This window comes from Bufo bufo, chromosome 1 (assembly GCF_905171765.1).
Source record: "Bufo bufo chromosome 1, aBufBuf1.1, whole genome shotgun sequence".
In the NCBI taxonomy this organism is placed as follows: domain Eukaryota; kingdom Metazoa; phylum Chordata; class Amphibia; order Anura; family Bufonidae; genus Bufo; species Bufo bufo.
Window position 1 is genome coordinate 210,218,659 of NC_053389.1, and position 19,695 is coordinate 210,238,353.

The 19,695-nt window shown below is 45.6% G+C and overlaps 1 protein-coding gene across 1 annotated transcript in view; it reads right to left on the reverse strand.

The window, feature by feature from the left end:
- The window catches only part of ODAD1 (outer dynein arm docking complex subunit 1), a 179,116-nt gene extending 159,633 nt beyond the window's left edge, over positions 1 to 19,483 (reverse strand). The window contains exons 1-3 of the mRNA XM_040415604.1: positions 19,402 to 19,483; positions 18,173 to 18,241; positions 14,515 to 14,614 (exon numbers count right to left, since the gene is read on the reverse strand). Coding sequence (XP_040271538.1) covers positions 14,515 to 14,614; positions 18,173 to 18,239 — 167 coding nt within the window. The 5' untranslated portion in view covers positions 18,240 to 18,241; positions 19,402 to 19,483. The remainder of the gene's footprint in view (positions 1 to 14,514; positions 14,615 to 18,172; positions 18,242 to 19,401) is intronic.
- Positions 19,484 to 19,695: the final 212 nt, after the last annotated feature.

Below are 19,695 nucleotides of genomic sequence, written 5' to 3' on the forward strand. Positions count from 1 at the left end.
TGAAATCAGAATAAACCTTGCCTGTTTTTGGTCAATTACCATAATTATTATTATTTGCAAAATGCCAGAATAATGCGAGAGAGAATGTTAAGGCATTTTTATTACTTTCTGCAAAGTCAAAAGTTTACATACATTTCATTAATATTTGGTACCATTGCCCTTAAACTGTATGACTTGGGTCAAATGTTTTGGATATCCTTCCACAAGCTTCTCACAATAGTTGGTTGGAATTTGGGCCCATTCCTCCTGACAAAACTGGTGTAACTGAGCCATGTTTGTTGGTCGCCTTGCTCGCACCTGCCTTTTCAGCTTTGCCCATACATTTTTTAATAGGATTGAGATCAGGGCTTTGTGATGGCCACTCCAAATAATTGACTTTGTTATTCTTAAGCCACTTTGTAACCAGTTTGGCAGTATGCTTCACGTCATTGTCCATTTGGAAGACCAATTTCCGCCGAAGCTTTACCTTTTTGGCTGATGTCTTGAGATATTGCTTCAGTATTTCCACATCATCTTCTTTCCTCATGATGCCATCTATTTTGTGAAGTGCACCTGTCCCTCCTGCCGCTAAACAACCCCACAACATGATGCTGCCACACCGTGTTTCACAGTTGGGATGGGGTTCTTAGGCTTCCAAGCTTCTCCCTTTTTACCCCAATAATGGTGGTCATTATGGCTAAAAAGTTCAATAGTTTAATCAGACCAGGGGACATGTCTCCAAAAATGTAGGTCTTTGTTCCTATGTGCATTTGCAATCATGAATCTGTCTTTTTTATGATTCTTTTGGAGTAATGGCTTCTTCCTGGCAGAGTGGCCTTTCAGCCCATGTTGATACAGTACTCGTTTCACTGTGGATATTAACACAATATTACCAGCTTCCGCCATCATCTTCACAAGGTCTTTTGCTTTTGTTCTTGGGTTGATATGCATATGTTGGACCAAAGCACGTTCATCTCTGGGACACAGTACCCGTCTCCTTCCTGAGCGGTATGATGGCTGGAGCTTCCCATCTTGTTTGTACCTGCATATAATTGTTTGTGCAGATGAACAAGGCACCTTCAGGTGTCTTGAAATTGCACCCAAGGTTGAGCCAGACTTCTCTTCCAGATATCTTGGCTGATTTCTTTAGACTTTCCCATGATGCTACACAAAGAAACTGTGTGTTTCAGGTGTGCATTTAAATACATCCACAGGCGTGTCTCTAATTAACTCAGATGTTGCCAACAAACCTAACAGAAGCTTCCAAACACATGACATCTTCATATGGGCAGTCCAGAATTGTTTAAAGGCATAGTAATCCTAGTGTATGTAAACTTTTGACATTGCAGAAAGTAATACAAATGCCTTAAAACATTCTCTCTCTCTCTCATTATTCTGGCATTTGGCAAATAATAATAATTATAGTAATTAGTGTTAGTCGAGCAGCAAAGTGCTCGGGTGCTTGAGTAGAACACTTCGGGATGCTCGGGTGCTCTACCGAGCACAATGGAAGTCAATGGGAGAACCCGGGCATTAATCCAGGCACCCCCTGCTCTGAAGAGGGGAGGGTGTCTGGTTCACAGGAAAAGGTCAGAAATTGATGGAAACTCCACTGAAATGGTTCGGAAACAGCATGGGGAGGATGTCTGGATGCATCTTGGACTCCCAGGTCGCTGCTGGGAACGATGTTGTCCGAGTTGTACGCCACTTTTACAGACTGACAATAATACGCACCAAACCGAAGATAAAATCGATTTTAGAGGAAAAATTGTTAGGAAACATTCTTTCCTGTATATTTACTTGTATATAAAGTGCAAGTGCTGCCAAAAATTACAAGGAAGAGGCACTCCGATGCAACCTGTATATTATATTAAGGAGAGCCTCATTCACATTGTGGTAAAATTCTTCATGTAGTGGGACTCCTACACTCATAAAGCCTATGCACTAAGGGAAAGGGCTGCCAAAAATTACAAAGAACCGGCACTCCAATACACCCTTTATTACACATAAAGGAGGGCATCATACACAACCTTGAAAAATTATGATTGATGGCCTACTAGGGGTGAGGGCCTGCTGCCGAGCTAACCATCTAAAAAAAATTGTGGGTGAGGGCCTGCTGCCGAGCTGACCATCAAAAAAAAAAATTGTGGGCGAGGTCCTGCTGCCGAGCTGACCATCTAAATAATTTTGTGGGCGAGGGCCTGCTGCTGAGCTGACCATCTAAAAATTTTTGTGGGGGAGGGCCTGCGGTTGAGCTGACCTCTTAAAACATTATGGTTGAGGGCCTGCTGGTGACCCTCAAAAACATTATAGGTGAGGGCCCGCTGCTAAGCTGACCCTCTAAAACATTAGGAGCGAGGGCAGCCTAATAAGCATGTTGATATGATGGAGGAGGAGGATGAGGACAAGAAAGGGGAGATTAAACCATATGCCCTTTTTAGTGGTGGAAGGGGTGCATGGGAATACAGTGTATTCAATACACCATAAAAGCCACATTTAGAGTGCCTTTATGTTCAGCCGCTTTCCTCTGGTGGAGTAGAGAAGTCAGGGGCAATCCAGGCCTTGTTCATTTTTATATGAGTCAACCGGTCAGCATTTTCAGTTGACAGGCGGATGCGCTTATGCAACACTAAATACACACTCTGACAAAACGCTGGCGGAGGGGCAGGCCAGCACCTCCAAAGCGTAGAGCGCCAGTTCGTGCCACGTGTCCAGCTTGGACACCCAATAGTTGCAAGACACACAGGGATCACTGAGGACGCTGACACGGTCTGCTACGTACTCCTTCACCATCTTCCAAACCTTTTGACACTAGGCCCCGCATCAGGGTGAGGGTGCTGGCGGGGTGTCATAAAACTGTCCCAGGCTTTGGAAAGTATTGCCCTGCCTCTGTTGGAACTGCTGTGTGTTTCCCTCGTCTCCCCTCCTCGTTTGGCCAAGGAACTACGTACTCTGCAGCCAGCATTGTCAGCTGGAAATTTTTGGAGCAATTTTTCCACAAGGACCTTCTGGTATTGCACCATTTTGCTCATCCTCTCCACCACAGGAATGAGAGACAGGGGGGGGGGGCAGAGGGGGGGGGGGGCCAGAGGGGGCCACGGCCCCCCCTACATCACGCTGTGCCCCCCCAACTAAAATGTCCCCCCAAGTGAGCCGCCGCAGTTGGGCACAGGGAGATGAGCGCTTTCATTGCGCTCATCTCCATAGTCATCTGCCTGTGCTGCGGCGGGGCAGGGGAGGGAGAGGCGTGTCCCTTCCCCTTCCTCTGATAGGCTGCAGGCAGTGTCCGGCAGCCTATCAGAGGCCGCCTGAGCCATACAGCGCTGGACACAGGCCGGAAGAGGCCTGCATCGCATCGCTGACATGGAGGTAAATATAATTTTTTTTTTTTTTTCTTTTACAATAGTTTTACAGGCACATTAGGGGGGCTCTTGTTACTGGCACATTGGGGGGGCTTATTAGTGGCACATTGGGGGGGCTTATTAGTGGCACATTGGGGGGGCTTATTAGTGGCACATTGGGGGGGCTTATTAGTGGCACATTGGGGGGGCTTATTACTGGCACATGATGGGGGGCTTATTACTGGCACATGATGGGGGCTGGGCTCTTATTACTGGCACATTGGGGGGCTCTTGTTACTGGCACGTGATGGGGGGGTTCTTGTTACTGGCGCATAATGGGGGGGCACTTATTACTGGCACATGATGGGGGCACTTATTACTGGCACGTTATTGGTGGGCACTATAGGGGCATCTACTGAGGCCACAAGAAGAGGTATTTTATATGGGGGCTCTGTACAGTAGCATTTTATACTGGGACACATTATGGTGGGTACTATGGGGAAGGGGGAGAGGAGTACTATGGAGTCATCTACGGGGGGCACTAAGAAGGGGTATTTTATACTTGCAAATTATGGGGGACACTGAGGGCATCTACTGGGGCACGATATATGGGGCATTTTATACTGGTACATTATGGGGGGCACTAGGAGGAAGGGGGGAGAGGAGCACTATGGGGGCATTTACTGGGGGCACTATATAGGGGTATTTTTTACTGGCACATTATGGGGGACATTAGCTCAACTGGGGGCATTACAAGGGGGTATTTTTTGCACAGTCACATTATAAGGAGAATTATTTCTACTGGGGGGGAGCATTATAGTGGGCTTTATTACTCCCCCATGGTATGACTACCTAGTAGCAGCACCAGCCTCTCCCTGCTCTGTGACCCCTCTGCCCCTTCTCCAAATCCTTATTATGAAATCTTTCTCATTAGGATAAAGCACAACATCAGCTCCGCCGCCGAGCCCCCCAGCCAAAGTGTTGAAGTGGTTTCTGAGATCCCCAAGGGCCAAGCCAAGTAATTGTAAGTTTTCATGTGAAATAGAAACATAGAAACATAGAATGTGTCGGCAGATAAGAACCATTTGGCCCATCCAGTCTGCCCAATATACTAAATACTATGGATAGCCCCTGGCCCTATCTTATATGAAGGATGGCCTTATGCCTATCCCATGCATGCTTAAACTCCTCCACTGTATTTGCAGCTACCACTTCTGCAGGAAGGCTATTCCATGCATCCACTACTCTCTCAGTAAAGTAATACTTCCTGATATTACTTTTAAACCTTTGCCCCTCTAATTTAAAACTATGTCCTCTTGTAGCAGTTTTTCTTCTTTTAAATATTCTCTCCTACACATATAGCATACACTGTGCCACACAATATATAGTATACCTCTACACTGTGCCACACAATGTACAGTATACCTCTACACTGTGTAGTCTGTTCTATAAGCACCCTTGTTCTGTGGCGGCGGACAGAAAATAATCTGGAAGTGCCCCTCCCGAGACCAGGCTCTGGATCCGCCACTGGTCTGGACCGCTCACAGGAGTGTACATTTCTTCTAAACTGTAATCCGTATGCTCTGACCTGCAGAAATCAGCACTCGCTCGGTAGCAACTAACAGGCAGTACCTGTAGGCTGTAGCCTGGCCCTGTTACCGAAGCTAGCCGAATGGTTTAAGGTTAAGGTACTAGTAGAGATGAGCGGCCGCTTAATCCTGATTTAAAGTTAAAGTTACTGCAGGATATGGATTACAGTTTAGAAATGTCAAATGTACACTCCTGTGAGAGGCGGGGAGGGAAATCTGTGGATGACACTATTATGGAGGGGGAAATGGGGATGACACTGTCATGGGGTGGATCTGTGGATGACACATATAGCATAAGATGCTATATACGGTATGTGTCAACCACAGATCCCCCCCATAGCAGTGTCATCCACAGATCCCCCTCCCTATAAAAGTGTCATCCACAGGCAACTAGGACATGTTGAAATCTGAGTAATTATTATTTTTTAAACCACAGACAGCAGGACTTTTCTTCCCTGTTGCGGTTTTAGGTATTGGGTAAAGTATCGCAGCATTTCTAAGCGTACTTGTGTAAATGTATCGTTGTTATAGCTTCCCCCCTACTTTTGTCCTGGCCCCCAGTGTGTCCCCCCCAAAATTTGAAAGCTAGAGACGCCACTGATGAGAGATGAGAAGTTCTCTTTGTAGCGGGGGTCGAGAAGGGTGAACAACCAGTAATCTGTGTTGGCCAAAATGCGCACAACGCTAGGGTCACAGGAAAGGCAGCCTAACATAAAGTTAGCCATGTCTGCCAGAGTCAAACAGACAAGACTTCGCTGTCCTCAGCATGAGGATGACTCTCAATCTCCTAATCCTTTTCCTCCTCTTCTACCCATCCACGCTGAACAGATGGAATAATACTTCCATGGGTATTACCCTCTGTAGTGGAGGTAACCGTCTCCTGCTCCTCCTCATCATCATCATCCAATTTGCGCTGAGAATACGAACTGAGGGTGGTCTGGTTATCAGCCAGTGTACTGCCTTCCCCCATTTCCACCTCTTCCACATGCAGAGCATCCGCCTTCATTGTGAGCAGTGAGCATTTCAGTAGACACAAAAGTGGGATGGTTACGCTGATAATAGCGTTATTGCCGCTCACCATCTGTGTTGATTCTTCATGTTGCGTAAAACCTCACAGAGGTCAGACATCAATGCCCACTCATCACTTGTGAAGAGTGGAAGCTGACTGGAAAGGTGACGACCATGTTGCAGCTGGTATTCCACTACTACCCTCTGCTGCTCACAAAGCCTGGCCAACATGTGGAACGTGGAGATCCAGCGCATGCTCACATCGCACAACAGTTGGTGAGCTGGCAATTGCAAGCGCTGCTGCAGCATTGCCAGACCGGCAGAAAATGTCGATGACTTGCGGAAATGGGCACACACGCGGCGCACCTTCACCAGTAGCTCAGGCAAATTGAGGTAGGCTAGGCATGGTGTGTGTGTGAGCTTGAAGAGCTCCAAAGCCGCCACCAAGTTATGTCCTTTATCAAACACAACCATGCCTGGTTGTAGGTTGAGTGACGAGAGCCACAGCTCAGTCTGGTCCCTTATCCCCTGCCACAGCTCTACGGTGGTATGCTGTTTGTTACCTAAGCAGATCAGCTTAACCACGACCTGTTGCCGCTTCCCCACTGCAGTGCTACACTGCTTCCAGCTACTGACTGATGTCTGACTGGTGCTGCAAGATGATAATTCAGAGGTGTAAGTGGAGGAGGAGGCGGAGGAGGAGAAGGGGGGGTTGCAGCCACTAACGTAGGTGGTGGCGGAAACCCTGATGGAAGTAGGGCCCACAATCCTTGGCGTCGGTAGCACCTGTGCCATCCCAGGGTACAACTCGATCCCGGCGTCCATAACGTTCACCCAGTGTGCAGTCAGGGAAATGTAGCGTCCCTGGCCAAAATCACTTGTCCATGTGTCAGTCGTTAAGTGGACCTTTCCAATAACTGCGTTGGTCAGGGCACGGGTGATGTTACGGGACACATGATGGTATAAGGCTAGGACTGCACACCGTGAAAAATATTGGCGGCTGGGGACAGAGTACCGCGGGACAGCCAACACCATCAGGCTGCGGAAAGCCTCAGGGTCCACAAGCCTAAATGGCAACATTTCCAGGGCCAGCAATTTGGAAAGGTGCGCATTTAGTGCTATGGTCTGTGGGTGGGTGGCTGGGTATTTGCGCTTTTGTTCAAAGGCCTGGGGTATAGACATCTGGTACGACACCGGTTGCAAATGACAATTCTTTTATTGTCCGCACTTTCCTCAAAAAAGCGGAACACCTACCCCTTGGCAAGGTAGATTGCCGCAAGGGGGTGCTCCGGGGAGCAGTTGATGGCCTGTTTGGTGTGGCCCACCTTTTCTCTTTTGCCACCCCACTGCCTCTTCCAGCCTGGTGCTGTGGATCCCTCCCCCTTTGTACTGCTGTCCTCGCTCGGCTTGCCACCTTCCCAGGTTGGGTCAGTGACTTCATCGTCCACCACCTCCTCTTCCACTTCCTCACTCTGGTCATCCTCCTGACTTGTTGACCTAACAACAACTTCAGTTATTGACAACTGTGTCTCATCCTCATCATGAACCTCTTGAGACACTAATTGCGGTTGACTTATTGGCAACTGTGTCTCATCATCATCATCCACCTCGTGAAACACTAATTGCCGTTCCCTACCGTCATCTTCTTCTGATTGTGGATGCTCCAGAGTTTGGGAATCAGGGCACAAGATCTTCTCATGTCCCTCTTCAAGCTGGCTTGGCTAGAGGCCCAAATTAAAGGATAACTGTTGCATATAATTTTTTTTGAGTATTGGATTGTGGTGATTAATATCACCTTGGTGGCCCTATTTCAAATTTTCACTGTGTATTCAATTACACCTTAATTCCACATTTTTGTTCCTTGTACTGCCTCTTTTACCTGTGCTTAAAATAGGGTTGCTAGGCATGGTCCGTCTATCTGTTGATAGACGGAGCACGCAGCATGCAGGCTCACATAACTGACAGCCAGGGACTGTAAGTAAATGATTAAAGCCAGGTCCTCCCCAGCAGCTGATAACAGTGCCTGGGCTGTGTGCACTTCTCCCTGTCCCTGAGCTTGGCAGACGCTCCCTCACTCAGCAGAGCAGGAGAATGCAGAGTTGAAGCAGCGCACAAAAGGGAAGGGAGATCTGCCATCTGCTCAGTGTATAAATGAAAGCAACATGTGGTAAGAGGACCCCTTTGTGCTGCAGGAGATTAACCCTTTACGGGGGACGGCTCTGGTTACTGACACTTTTGGGGGGCTATTGTTGGTCTACTATCACGTAGCCAATTACTTTTTGTCACCTCTATGAAGTGGCTTCTGAACAACTTATCCTTGATAGTATGGCTCTTCCTGAATGTCACTAATGGTTTATCACCATAATCAGCAAAGCAGGCATCCCTTCTTAGGATATCCCAGTGTTTATAGATGGCCCTACATATATCATTCGCCATTGGGCTAAATTTAAAGGAGAACACAAATCTGTTATGGGATTTCTCACCCTTAGGCCTCATGCACACGACCGTTCCATTTTTTGTGGTCTGCAAACAGCAAAAAGCGGAAGCCACCCGTGTGCCTTCCGCAATTTGCGGAACGGAACGGGCGGCCCATTGTAGAAATGCCTATTCTTGTCCGCAAAACAGACAAGAATAGGACATGTTATTTTTTTTTTGCAGCGCTACGGAATGGAGCAACGGATGCAGACAGCACACTGAGTGCTGTCCACATCTTTTGCGGCCCCATTGAAGTGAATGGGTCTGCATCCGAGCTGCAAAAACTGTGGCTCGGATGCGGACCAAAACAATGGTCGTGTGCATGAGGCCTTAATCACATTCAGTCCTTTTCTTTTTTGGCATTTAGTATTATGAGAAAGTAAATCAAGCTGGGGAAAATTCCCAGCCTTCTGCATAGCAGTGTCCAACATCTTCACGAGATAGCCCCTCTTCTTAAGGAGTTCCTTTAATTGAATGGCCTGTTCATCAAAACCCTCTTTAGTACTGTTAATGTCTCTCAGCTAATAAATTGTCCATAAGGGACAGATCTTTTAACATTAGCAGGATGAAAGCTATCGTGGTGTAGCAAAGAGTTGGTCGCCGTGGTCTTGCGAAAACCCCTAGTGACCAACTCACCTCCCACCACCTCGACAGCCACATCCAAAAATCCAAGGCTATCACCTCCATAGTTGAGGGTGAAGAACATACCCATACTATTGTTTTCATTCAGGAAAGTAACAAAATCTACACATTTGGCCTCAGTACCTGACCAGACCATGACGTTGTCGTCCACATAAACTTAAAAACAGTTTAATATGACAAAGATGTGGATTACTAGTAGAGAATATGTGACGATCCTCTAACCTAGCCAGATAGAATTTGGCGAAAGTACATGATACGGGAGTACCCATAGCGGTACCGCACTTTTGCCGATACCACTGATTCCCAAACTTAAAAACTTTGGTTAAGCTAAACAAAAGTGCCTCTTTTATAAAATCACAAAACAAAGTGCTCTTACCTACGTTCTCCAAGACGTCGAGAACAGCTGCAACACCCACCCCATGCAGGATACAGGTGTACAGGCTCTCAGCATCTAAGGAAACCAAACTGAAACCCTCCTGCCAATGAAAATCACCCAATGATGGGAGAAAATCGTTGGTATCCCGTAGATAAGCAGGGGCGCTTATACAGGAGATGTAGCGCAGGTAATGTCGCTGCTACAAGCAGCAAAACAATTAGACTGAATGTCACCGATATTTTGGATACACAAATGTTATACAGGAGATTTAATGCAGGTAATGTAACTGTCCACAGCGGACACCGTCTACAGAAAAAGCACACTGGACGTCACAGATATTTTTAGGCTACGCACACATTACACAGGAGATGTAGCGCAGATAATGTCGCTGTCTGCAGCAGCCAAACAGTTGCAAGCTATTTAATGTATATTGCTGCCAGATACAACTATAGTCCTTAAAAGGACTTTTGGGTCTCTAACAAGTTTTAGCAATTTAGTGCAGGTTGCACTAAAAATATCTGGCTACGGCATTACAGTGAATGGCAGTACTTTCCTGCACGTTTATTGGCTGCGTAGCCGAACACCGCGATGTGCCGAGCATCGCAATGCTCGAGTAAAATTTGTGTCCGGCCGAGCATGCTCGCCCAACACTAATAGTAATCCTAATTGACCAAAAACCGGAATGGTTTATTCTGATTTCATGTCAGATATTGAGAAAAACATGCATATGTGTCTTTTTATATAGTGTATGTAAACTTCTGGTTTCAACTGTACATGAGTACTGCAGCAATACCCTTTGCGTGGCAGCAATTTACAAGTGTGAAATTTAGCATCAAGCCTCAATCTTCCAGTTACATATATTCAGTTTCCAGTTTCCAAATTTTTGGAGGGATTGTTAAATTTAATTAAACCAGATATATATATATATATATATATATATATATACATACATACATACATACATACACACACACATATACATAAATACATACTACAAGACACAGGGAGGAGTTCAATCAACCTGTGAGTGATAACGAGAAATTGAGCGTCAGGCCGCAATTTTCAGTTTCCATGAATTCTATTCCGTGAATTGTTTAATTTAATTAAACCCTCATATAGTTGATCAACACCAATACACAGACGAGCACACAAAAGTATCTGTGAGGGATAATGAATTTAGGCCTAAATCAGCTTTCCCTACATTCACATGTTTTTAATCAATTAAGTTTTTTTGGGGGGTCGTTGATTATATTCAAACTAGCAGCATATATACATGATTACTACATCAATAGACAGGGTAGCACACAAAAGTATCTGGGAGTAATAAAGAATTTAGGCCCAAATCCATTTACCTATATTCACACATTTTTAATAAATAATTATACATTTTTTTGGGGGGGTCCTGGGCGAAATAACCCTGCATGGCGCATGTCATAAACCTAGTGGTGCAGCACTATATAAATAAATACAGTGGCTTGGCCAAGATGCTGGCAAAGTCCAGGAGACTGTCCAAGCATTCCAGCCACTGTTATGTGGCGAGGAACGCTCTCCTGGACCTGCAGCAACAGAACGGCCTGCCATTACCCCTCTTAATCCGCGACCTGCCAACTCGCTGGAATTCAACATTGCACATGCGTCTGTACAAGCAGCGGAAAGCCGTGACTGATTTTGTCATGCACCAGACAGCCTCAGCAGGGTGCATGTGTTGTTTCCAGGTTAGGGAGTGGCAGCTCATCTGAGATGCCTGTCTGGTGCTGAACTTCTCGGAGAGTCCACAACGTTTGTCAGCAGGGATAACTGCACCATGAACTACATCATCCCTCTCATATCTATTTTAGAATAGACATTGACTCTCATGCAGTAGGGGACCACGGCAGAAGAAGAGCAGCTGACGCATCTTGCTGTCTACCCTATAGCTGTTGGGGACACACTAAGGGAATCAGCAATGGAGGAGAAGATGATGAAGATGAGGATAAGGACCTGCCACTGCAAGAGGAGCAGGTGGAGGAGCAAGAGGACAATGATGAGGATGGCACCAGCCAAGAAACCCAATCGTCTTAGTGGGGGGTGGAGCTAGAAAGAAGTTTCTCCTCGGGCACACTGGCCAGAATGGCCACCTGTATGCTTGCTTGCTTATGCAGTGACAGGCGTATCGTTGACATAAAACAGTCTGGTGATTACTGGATATTGAAGCTTTTAGACCCTCGCTACTAAGGCAAATTGGTTTCCGCCTGCATCATGCCAATGCTGCAACCTGCTTACCATCACATTCTGTATGTCTGCTTCTGCATCATGCTAATAATGCCTCTCAATCATCCGTTTATGTGTATTCAGTTTCCACATGGTTGAATTTTTTATTTTTTTGGGGGGGGTGTTAAATTTCATTAAGCAGCATAAATGTACATCATACATACATCAATATCGACATTTTCTCACAGCTCAGGCTGATTCAGATGAATACACATTGCCTTGCTGGCACTGCGCTATCCTGCCACTGTTGCTGTTTGTCTGCCTAACTACCATCACGTTCTGTACAGCTGCTGCTGCGGCCTGCATCATGCCACTTATGCTACTTTCCAACCATCATGTTCTGCACGGCTGCTGCCACCTCTATCATGTCACCACCTCCATCCTGCCACTGCTGCGACCATCAACTTCTGTAAGGCTACTGCTGCCTCCATCATGCTGCTGCCTTTGTAATGACCCGGAGTGCCATTACCACTTCTTTTTGGCGCCTTGCTACCATTTCCATGTGCTAATTTATATCACCTAATGTATTTCCTATAATGTGCATATTTATTCTTGAAATTATTATGTTCAAGTGTAATAACCTGGTCCACCAGCAGATGGCGGCAACAACATTGGCAGTGTTAGCTTCCGTGGAGAGGAACCTTCTGGCCTCTCCAGCCCTATGTAGCTAGAGGGAGGAGTTTTAGATAGTGGGAGGGGGTCTAGCTTAGCCCCTGTAAGGGGAAGGCCTCAGGCCTGGTCCTGTCTGGACAGGTTCTGTTAGGCCTACGCCAACCTTATCACTGGAGGTTGTGCTCATCCAAGCTGAGCCGAAGCTTGAGGTACTCTAAAACCAGGACAAGAAGTTCCTAGGACTATAAGTAACACTACAGACTACAGCTAACTAAAGTTCCAGCAGATATGAAAGAGTCTCCTATTTGTCCAGCCAAGCATAGCAGGGCTGAGATTGTTGCAGATAAGTATTTGCCTGCCAAAGTCCTGCCAATACCTGCTCATGACCAAGATACCGTTTGGAAGCTGTTTGAATTACCAATTTATGCCCAAGTAAAATCCACTGTTCAACATTACTACAAAGTCTGGACTCCATTTATTCTACTCATCCACCATCCAAGTTCAACTACCCATTTTGCACTGCTTCGGACCACATCACGTCTGGGATCCACGGATATCCAGGTAGGAAAACCGTGACACGTGTACATAACATCTACAGAGACTATAGGCCACCCTGCACCACTCTGGCAATCCTACCTCTGGGTACCAACATTACCATCTACAAAGGGAGCCTTGAGCTTCCGCTGCTTAACCGCAACTGGCGTCACGTTTACTTGCTCTATAAGAGGGACATATTTCGTAGAAACCTCCTAAGGGGAAAGGGATACCCCAGGCGTGGCCCTTTAGTGGGACGTTGCACTTTTCTGCCAACATGTACCATATGGTTGCTGCTGCAGCCGCTGCTGCTCCTCGCTGTTAATCCCCTGCTGCCACCACCATTAACGCAAAGTATCTACTGCCACTATCATCACTACTACTGCTATCCTGCTCCTGCTGCTGCCACTATATCAGTGTCGTACCTTGCTGCTGCTCCCAGTTAAAGAGAATAATTTTTTTAGGCTCGCTCACAAATGATTTTTTCTTCTGACAATCCAAACTTGTGCTGAACTTGAACTAAATGGAGCAATTGTCTAACATGCAGACTACAACTCCATTTGGGATCCCTTTGTTCTCTGGATTGTGGGCAGTATTACATTTAGTGATGCGGCTGAAGATTGTCGGGAGGAAAGCTTTCCTTCCCGGAAATAGCCAGCTGGCTAGTTGAGGAGACCGCTGCTATTACATTCAGCAATCTCCTCCATAGTATGGGGAGGAGCGATTATTATGCCATTGCTCGTCCCCATACTGACTAGTTGTTTGCCAGCAGCAGATCATGAGCATGCTTAAAAATCAGGATTGCTCAGGTAATCGGCAGCAGTATTACACTGCCAGATCATCACTAACAAACATTACTACGAACGCTTGTTAGTGATGATCTGGCAGGTAATCTGCCAGTCTAATACAGTCCTTAAGGGTGTATTAGACACCCCAATCACACAGACGATTGTCAGGAGGGAAGAGTTCCCTCCCTGCAATCGCCTGCTCGCCTGCTGAGGGGACCCCTGCTATTACATACAGTGATCTCCTCAGCAACATGGGGAGGAGTGATCACTATGCCATCACTCGTCCCCATGCTCTACAATGGTTTGCCCGCGGCAGATTGTAATATGACAGCACGATCTGCCACCAGCAAATCCTGATCTTTCAGCATGCTGAAGGATCTGGATTTCCCGATGAACGGGCATTTGCTTGTTTGACTGTGTTACTACAAACACTCGTTAGCGACCATCGGGCAGAAAATCTGCCTGTCTACTATACCCTTTAGGTGTCCCAGCGATCGGACTCCCCGTCCTCCAATCTGATACTGTATATATCACCCATCCTATAGATAGGTGATAAAAACCTTTTGTGGATAATCCCTTTAAAGACAAGTGGTTCCATGTAGAAGAGCTTGATAATGAATATGTGATCAGGTACTGGAGTTAATTGTGATTGAATATGTTCGGTGGTCATGGTAAATTATACCATAACTGCCTATAAATACACACGTGTGACAATTATACAATTATGCTGGTTGCCTGTAACTAAGATGTAAACCATGGCAGAAGTGGCAGTTGTCTTGCAGTGCCTCATGTTATCAGACAGCACGTCCCCGAGTGCCATGCTGCACTAATGACCTGACAATAAGAGACGTCTCCCCGAGGCAGTAATCTGCCATTCTGCAGGAGATTAGTCGAACATGTCTTAAGTGATGTATACATACAGTTGTCTCCTGATTTGCTCCTGTTTCCCAATGGTGGTTGCTTGTCGCTGTCCTTCCTTCAGGCGAAACATACGTTGTAGTTTGGCCAGCTCGCTGTCCGCTAGAAAACATATGGACAAGATATAAGTGAATCTGTATAGTAGAAATTATTATTCTGCTCTTCTCCGCATATGGCAGAGCTACATTTCCGACATAGTCGTGTACCACTGTATGACTCTTTATACCATCAAAAAATGCAGAACAAAATATCTCAGCATACTGTCCAGTAAAATGCCCGGTAACATGATAGAAGCCTGATGGACATTATAGTGAATAGGGTCTGTTGTCCATCATTTGCCGGACCGCCATGTTCAATATTTTTGTTGTTCTGCTCCTATAGTGGAGAAGATCAATATAAATAGGATTGAAGTTGTGAATGTGGCCTTACCAGCACTGTTTTTCTTCAGCAACAAGTTCCTAGGTTTGTCTTTGGGTTAAAGTTTTATTCAAGCCTGGACAATGGGGCCGTGAGATGCTTGCATAGTACCATTATCTTACATAGCAAGCTGGCTTTCCTGGACAACTTTTATGAGGATTTATTTTAGAAGGCAAGAAAAGGAATTTACCTGGGCCTGGAGCCAAATCTTGGAAAACCTGTTTAGAATTTTTGACAGAATATTTGGTTCCTTTTAGGGCATGAAAGACGGAGCCTAACCCAGTGTAAAAACTAAACAACTTGTCACATTATAATTTTACTAACTCAGTGATTTGTAAGACTTCCACTTATCTGCTAGCACTAAAACGAGATTTTCATAGTTTTTCCAGCCTGGGAATGGAAACTGTTGGCACACCAGAAGTGAGTAGTTTAGTGTACCACATCACTAGCTATAAATATCGTAGCTTATTCTAAGTGAATAGGTAATTGGTCAGGGGTCTAAGTTTCTAGAAGCCACACATATCCTACTTGTCTCCTCAATGTGAGTGAACCTTCAGCTGAGTTCATAGGAAAGCCACTCCATGACGCCTCTATTTCCTACTGCAGCAGATCTTCTAACAGCACTATAACTGCACTACTGGATTACTGAAGATGGGACGCAGCACCAAAACATAATGCACCAGCAATTGTAACCCTTATTGGATGACTGGTTTCTGGAGGAGGACAACTCCAGGGGACAGAGAGAAGAGATTGGGGGCAAGGTCAGGGGAAAGGTGCCAAGGAGTATGGAGAGCAGAGCAAGACTGCAAAAAGAACGCTGGAGAAGGATGCATCAGCCGGGAAAGACCAGCCTTCCTGCTTTTCTCCAGCATGCCAAAGTTGTATGGGATTTGCAGGCAAATCCCAAGTCTATTCTCCAAGTCTATACTCTACCACATTGTGGGCCTCAAAGCCAAAGACAGCAGAGATCGTGTTGTGGGTGCTGGAGCCAATGGCCAGCTGCCTAAAAAATATGGAGGCAAGGACCAGAAAAAAGAGGGTACTTGGTATACTGATGATACTTTAGAAACTGTTTTGCACTGTAAGCTATCATCACGGATCAGAACTCAAGTGCACTGGTTCTAGTGGAGTCACAGTTCAGAGACTGAGACAAGTCAGGATACAATTCTTCCAGAATTACTGTGTTGAGGCTGAACAAGATCTTTTATTCCGTTGATCCCTTGTTAACCCTGAGTGCTAAGTCTGTCAATCACAGTAGCTGCCAGCCACTACTCAGACCAGTGTTACCAGATCGGTGTGGGACTGGAGCTCTAAGCACCCAGTTCCTGCTGAAGTTTCTGTTGGTAGAGGGAGGGCTTCTCCATGACGCACAGAGTCACAGTGCCTAGGCGCGAATTGCCTCTGTTGGAACCAGGGGTGCACCGCCAATGAGGCGAGGTGAGGCGATTGCCTCAGGCAGCACCAGGTAGAGACAAGTAGGGGGCAACAGAAAGGCCTTGGGCAATGAGTGCTTTCATTGTGGAAGCGATCATCTTTGCATATTCAACTGTATCGCTATATTAACAAGTATGTTTTGTAGCACTATATGTAATGTTTTCCAAGTATGCCTTTAACATTAAGGCTGGAGGCAAGGGGTTAGGTTGAGAGTTTGGCATGGGGGGGGGCGTCATTTCAGTTTTCGCCTCAGGCAGCAGAAGGGCTAGGTGCACCCCTGGTTGGAACTTCCTCTGGTGGGCAAAGTCCTGAGGCTGTAGTAAAATCCTGTATGCTCTACAAGCTGTTTGCTGAGTTATGGTGTGGGGTCAATGGCAGCATGTGGCACATACATCTCCAGTATGTTTCTACAAATCTCCTGTCAGCAGAGCCTAAGGACCCTTTACACGGGCAGAGATTCTGCCAGATAATCGCTAATGAGCATTCATAGGAACGTTCGTTAGCAATTATCTGGCGGTGTAAAGATGCTGCCAATTACACCAGTGTAAAGGGGCCTTTACTGACTCACTACATTTGTACTTTCTCAAATTTTTCTCTATCATAAAACCATTGTTATATCGGTCACTGACCACAAACTTTTTGGAAAGTGATAGAGTACAGCCTGGAGCTTTTACTAATGTAACTTATGTCTTAAGGTCTCTTTAGACAAGACAATTCAGCAGGCAATTGTCGAGAAGGAAGCGTTCCTTCCCAATGCCTACTCATCAGTGGAGACCACTGCATTTACATGCAGTGATCTTCTCCCCATACAGACTTGTTTGCCGGCAGCAGAGTTTACACAGCACAATCTGCTGCCGGAAAGCAAGATTTTGGTGGCTACACAAACAATTCAATTATCCGACGAACAAGCATTTGACTCATTCATCGGGTAATCGGCGGCACCTTTACACTGCCAGATAATCTGTAATGAGTGTTCAGAGATTAGCGATTATCTGGTGGATTCTTAGCCAGAGTATAGGGCCCTTTAGAGGAGAGACTTTTCACTTATTTTTCACTGTTTATAAGAATATGATGAAAAGCTTAGCATACAGGTAGCAGCATGAGGATAATAGTGGACGGGGAGTGTGGCATGTTGGCCGAGTCTCTAAATCTTTTGACAACCTGACAAATCTCAAGGAAGCCGTGCCAGGTTCAGGTATAAAAATATGCATAAGGGCTCATGCACACAAATATTGGCTGTTTTGCGGTCTGAAAATTGCAGATCCGCAAAACACGAATGTCTGTGTGCATTCCGCATTTTGCAGAATGGAATGTCCCGGTCATAATAGAACAGTCCAATCCTTGTCTGTAATGCGGACAATAATAGGACATGTTCTACTGGATTTCAAGTTAATGGACGCAGACAAAAACTATGCTCATGTGCATGAGTCCTAATGGGTATGAAAAAGGGAGGACAGAGGGTAAAGGGGGTGATATCACAGACAGCTCTCTGGGTAACCACATAACAGGCACAAAAGTGCTTGTCCGACAGGGTCCACTGACAACACTGCATGTCTATACAGTATATCCTTTCGTTATCATAACCTTTATATCTGCATGTTTCTCATATTTATATTTTTTCAGTAGGCCTGCTCCCATTTCCTGTATATCTGACCACACAAGAGAAGCTCAGGCATGTTGCCCTCAGCTCTGCCCTACTGCCAGCTTTCCTAATCATTTTATGGATATACAGAAAGTACCGTATATGTAATGATGTAACATCAGTATGGCTATTGAGAAGTTTGCAGACACCAAAAAAGAAAGTCTTACCCATTCCTTCTAGGTCCATGTCGCTGTTATCAGACCGGATACTGGATGCAGATCTTCTGTTAGGCATTTCTAAGAAGGAATACAATAAAAATTTAGGAGCTTCCTTCAAGCGAAATGCTATTAGATATTATTTTTGTCTAGATTGTGAATCCTCATATACAGGCAGTTATAAAAGTGGTCTTCAATGTGATATCTAATGTATCCTTCTATCTTTCCTAATAAAAATGAGACTATCCAAACTGAAACGAGCCCCATTACTAGACACCTGGCTACATACCGCAGAGGGAAATCTCCCCCCCCAGGAGAGTGATTCTACAATCCATCAGAAAAAGACATAGGGAAGAGGCACTCTGATCTGACCATAGTCTTGTCTCCTGGGAAAGAGCTCTTCGGACAGCACTGATTAGAAGAGAACTGTGTGGCCCAAGAACGTGCCTTTTTGGAATGATCGGGTAAAGCCTTAGTGAACGCTCAAATCCAGTTTAGGGGTTTGTACAGTAGACGCTCTGCATGTCTGCCGGTACATTTTTATAGATAGCTGGCTATGTAAGACCATTTAACATGTCACATAGATAACAATATTACAATGCTGGTGCAAATTGTCCCATTCGTGGCCAGCTCTCCTCAACGTATGATGGTCATAATTTTTCTCAAACAGATCTATTACCAAACCTCAGCCCACAGAGCCCCCCCACATACACGCACTAATATTATTTCCTGAGAGTTTCTTAGACCCTTTGGATTACATTAGTTATTTTCACCATTATTCTAGGAATTATTGTTGGGATGTTGGCTGTGGATCACAGCGACCATGTTCTCTAAAATTCGATTCAGCTGCTTTGCTGAATTTTACAAAAAAATTCGCTTTGTGACGAATCAGTTCGTTACGAAGCGCATTTCTTTGTAAATAGTGGGTGCAATGACAGGGAACAGCGATTACGCCGCCCCCTGTCATTGAACCCCTCAGATGCTGCGTTCATCACTGATCACGGCATCTGAGATCCATATTAAACCATTTTAGCGTTTATTCGTTACCTTGAAGCACAAGGAAATTCGGCTTTGCGGTAAATCGAATTTTTCCTGAAATTCGGATTGAAGTCCACTTCGTGAACTCCGATTCACTCCACACTAATAACTATAATGTATGGTGATACATGATGGCAGCCTCCAGGACAGCTATCAGACATGACTATAGGTCTTACTGCAGGGGATAAGTGAGTGTCTTCTACCTGTGTCTTCAGATGGTGCAGAGACGTAGTGGAGAAGATACAGGGTTTGCGGTGTCCTTGGTAGTTCTCAGCTCAGTGTTTCTCACACAGACTCATTGTTGTTGGTGACGGTCTCCAGGAAGCCGCATGTCAGTGAAAGGCTCTGCTGTCCTATAGGTTACCACACTAACAATGTAACCAGGGGAAGTGCGGCCTGTGGTCTCATCTTACTGCATGTAACCTCCCTCCTTGTGCTGGAAATCATTCTGAAAAAATACTTAACATATGAAAAGGCAGAGCCAGGTAGAGCTTCAT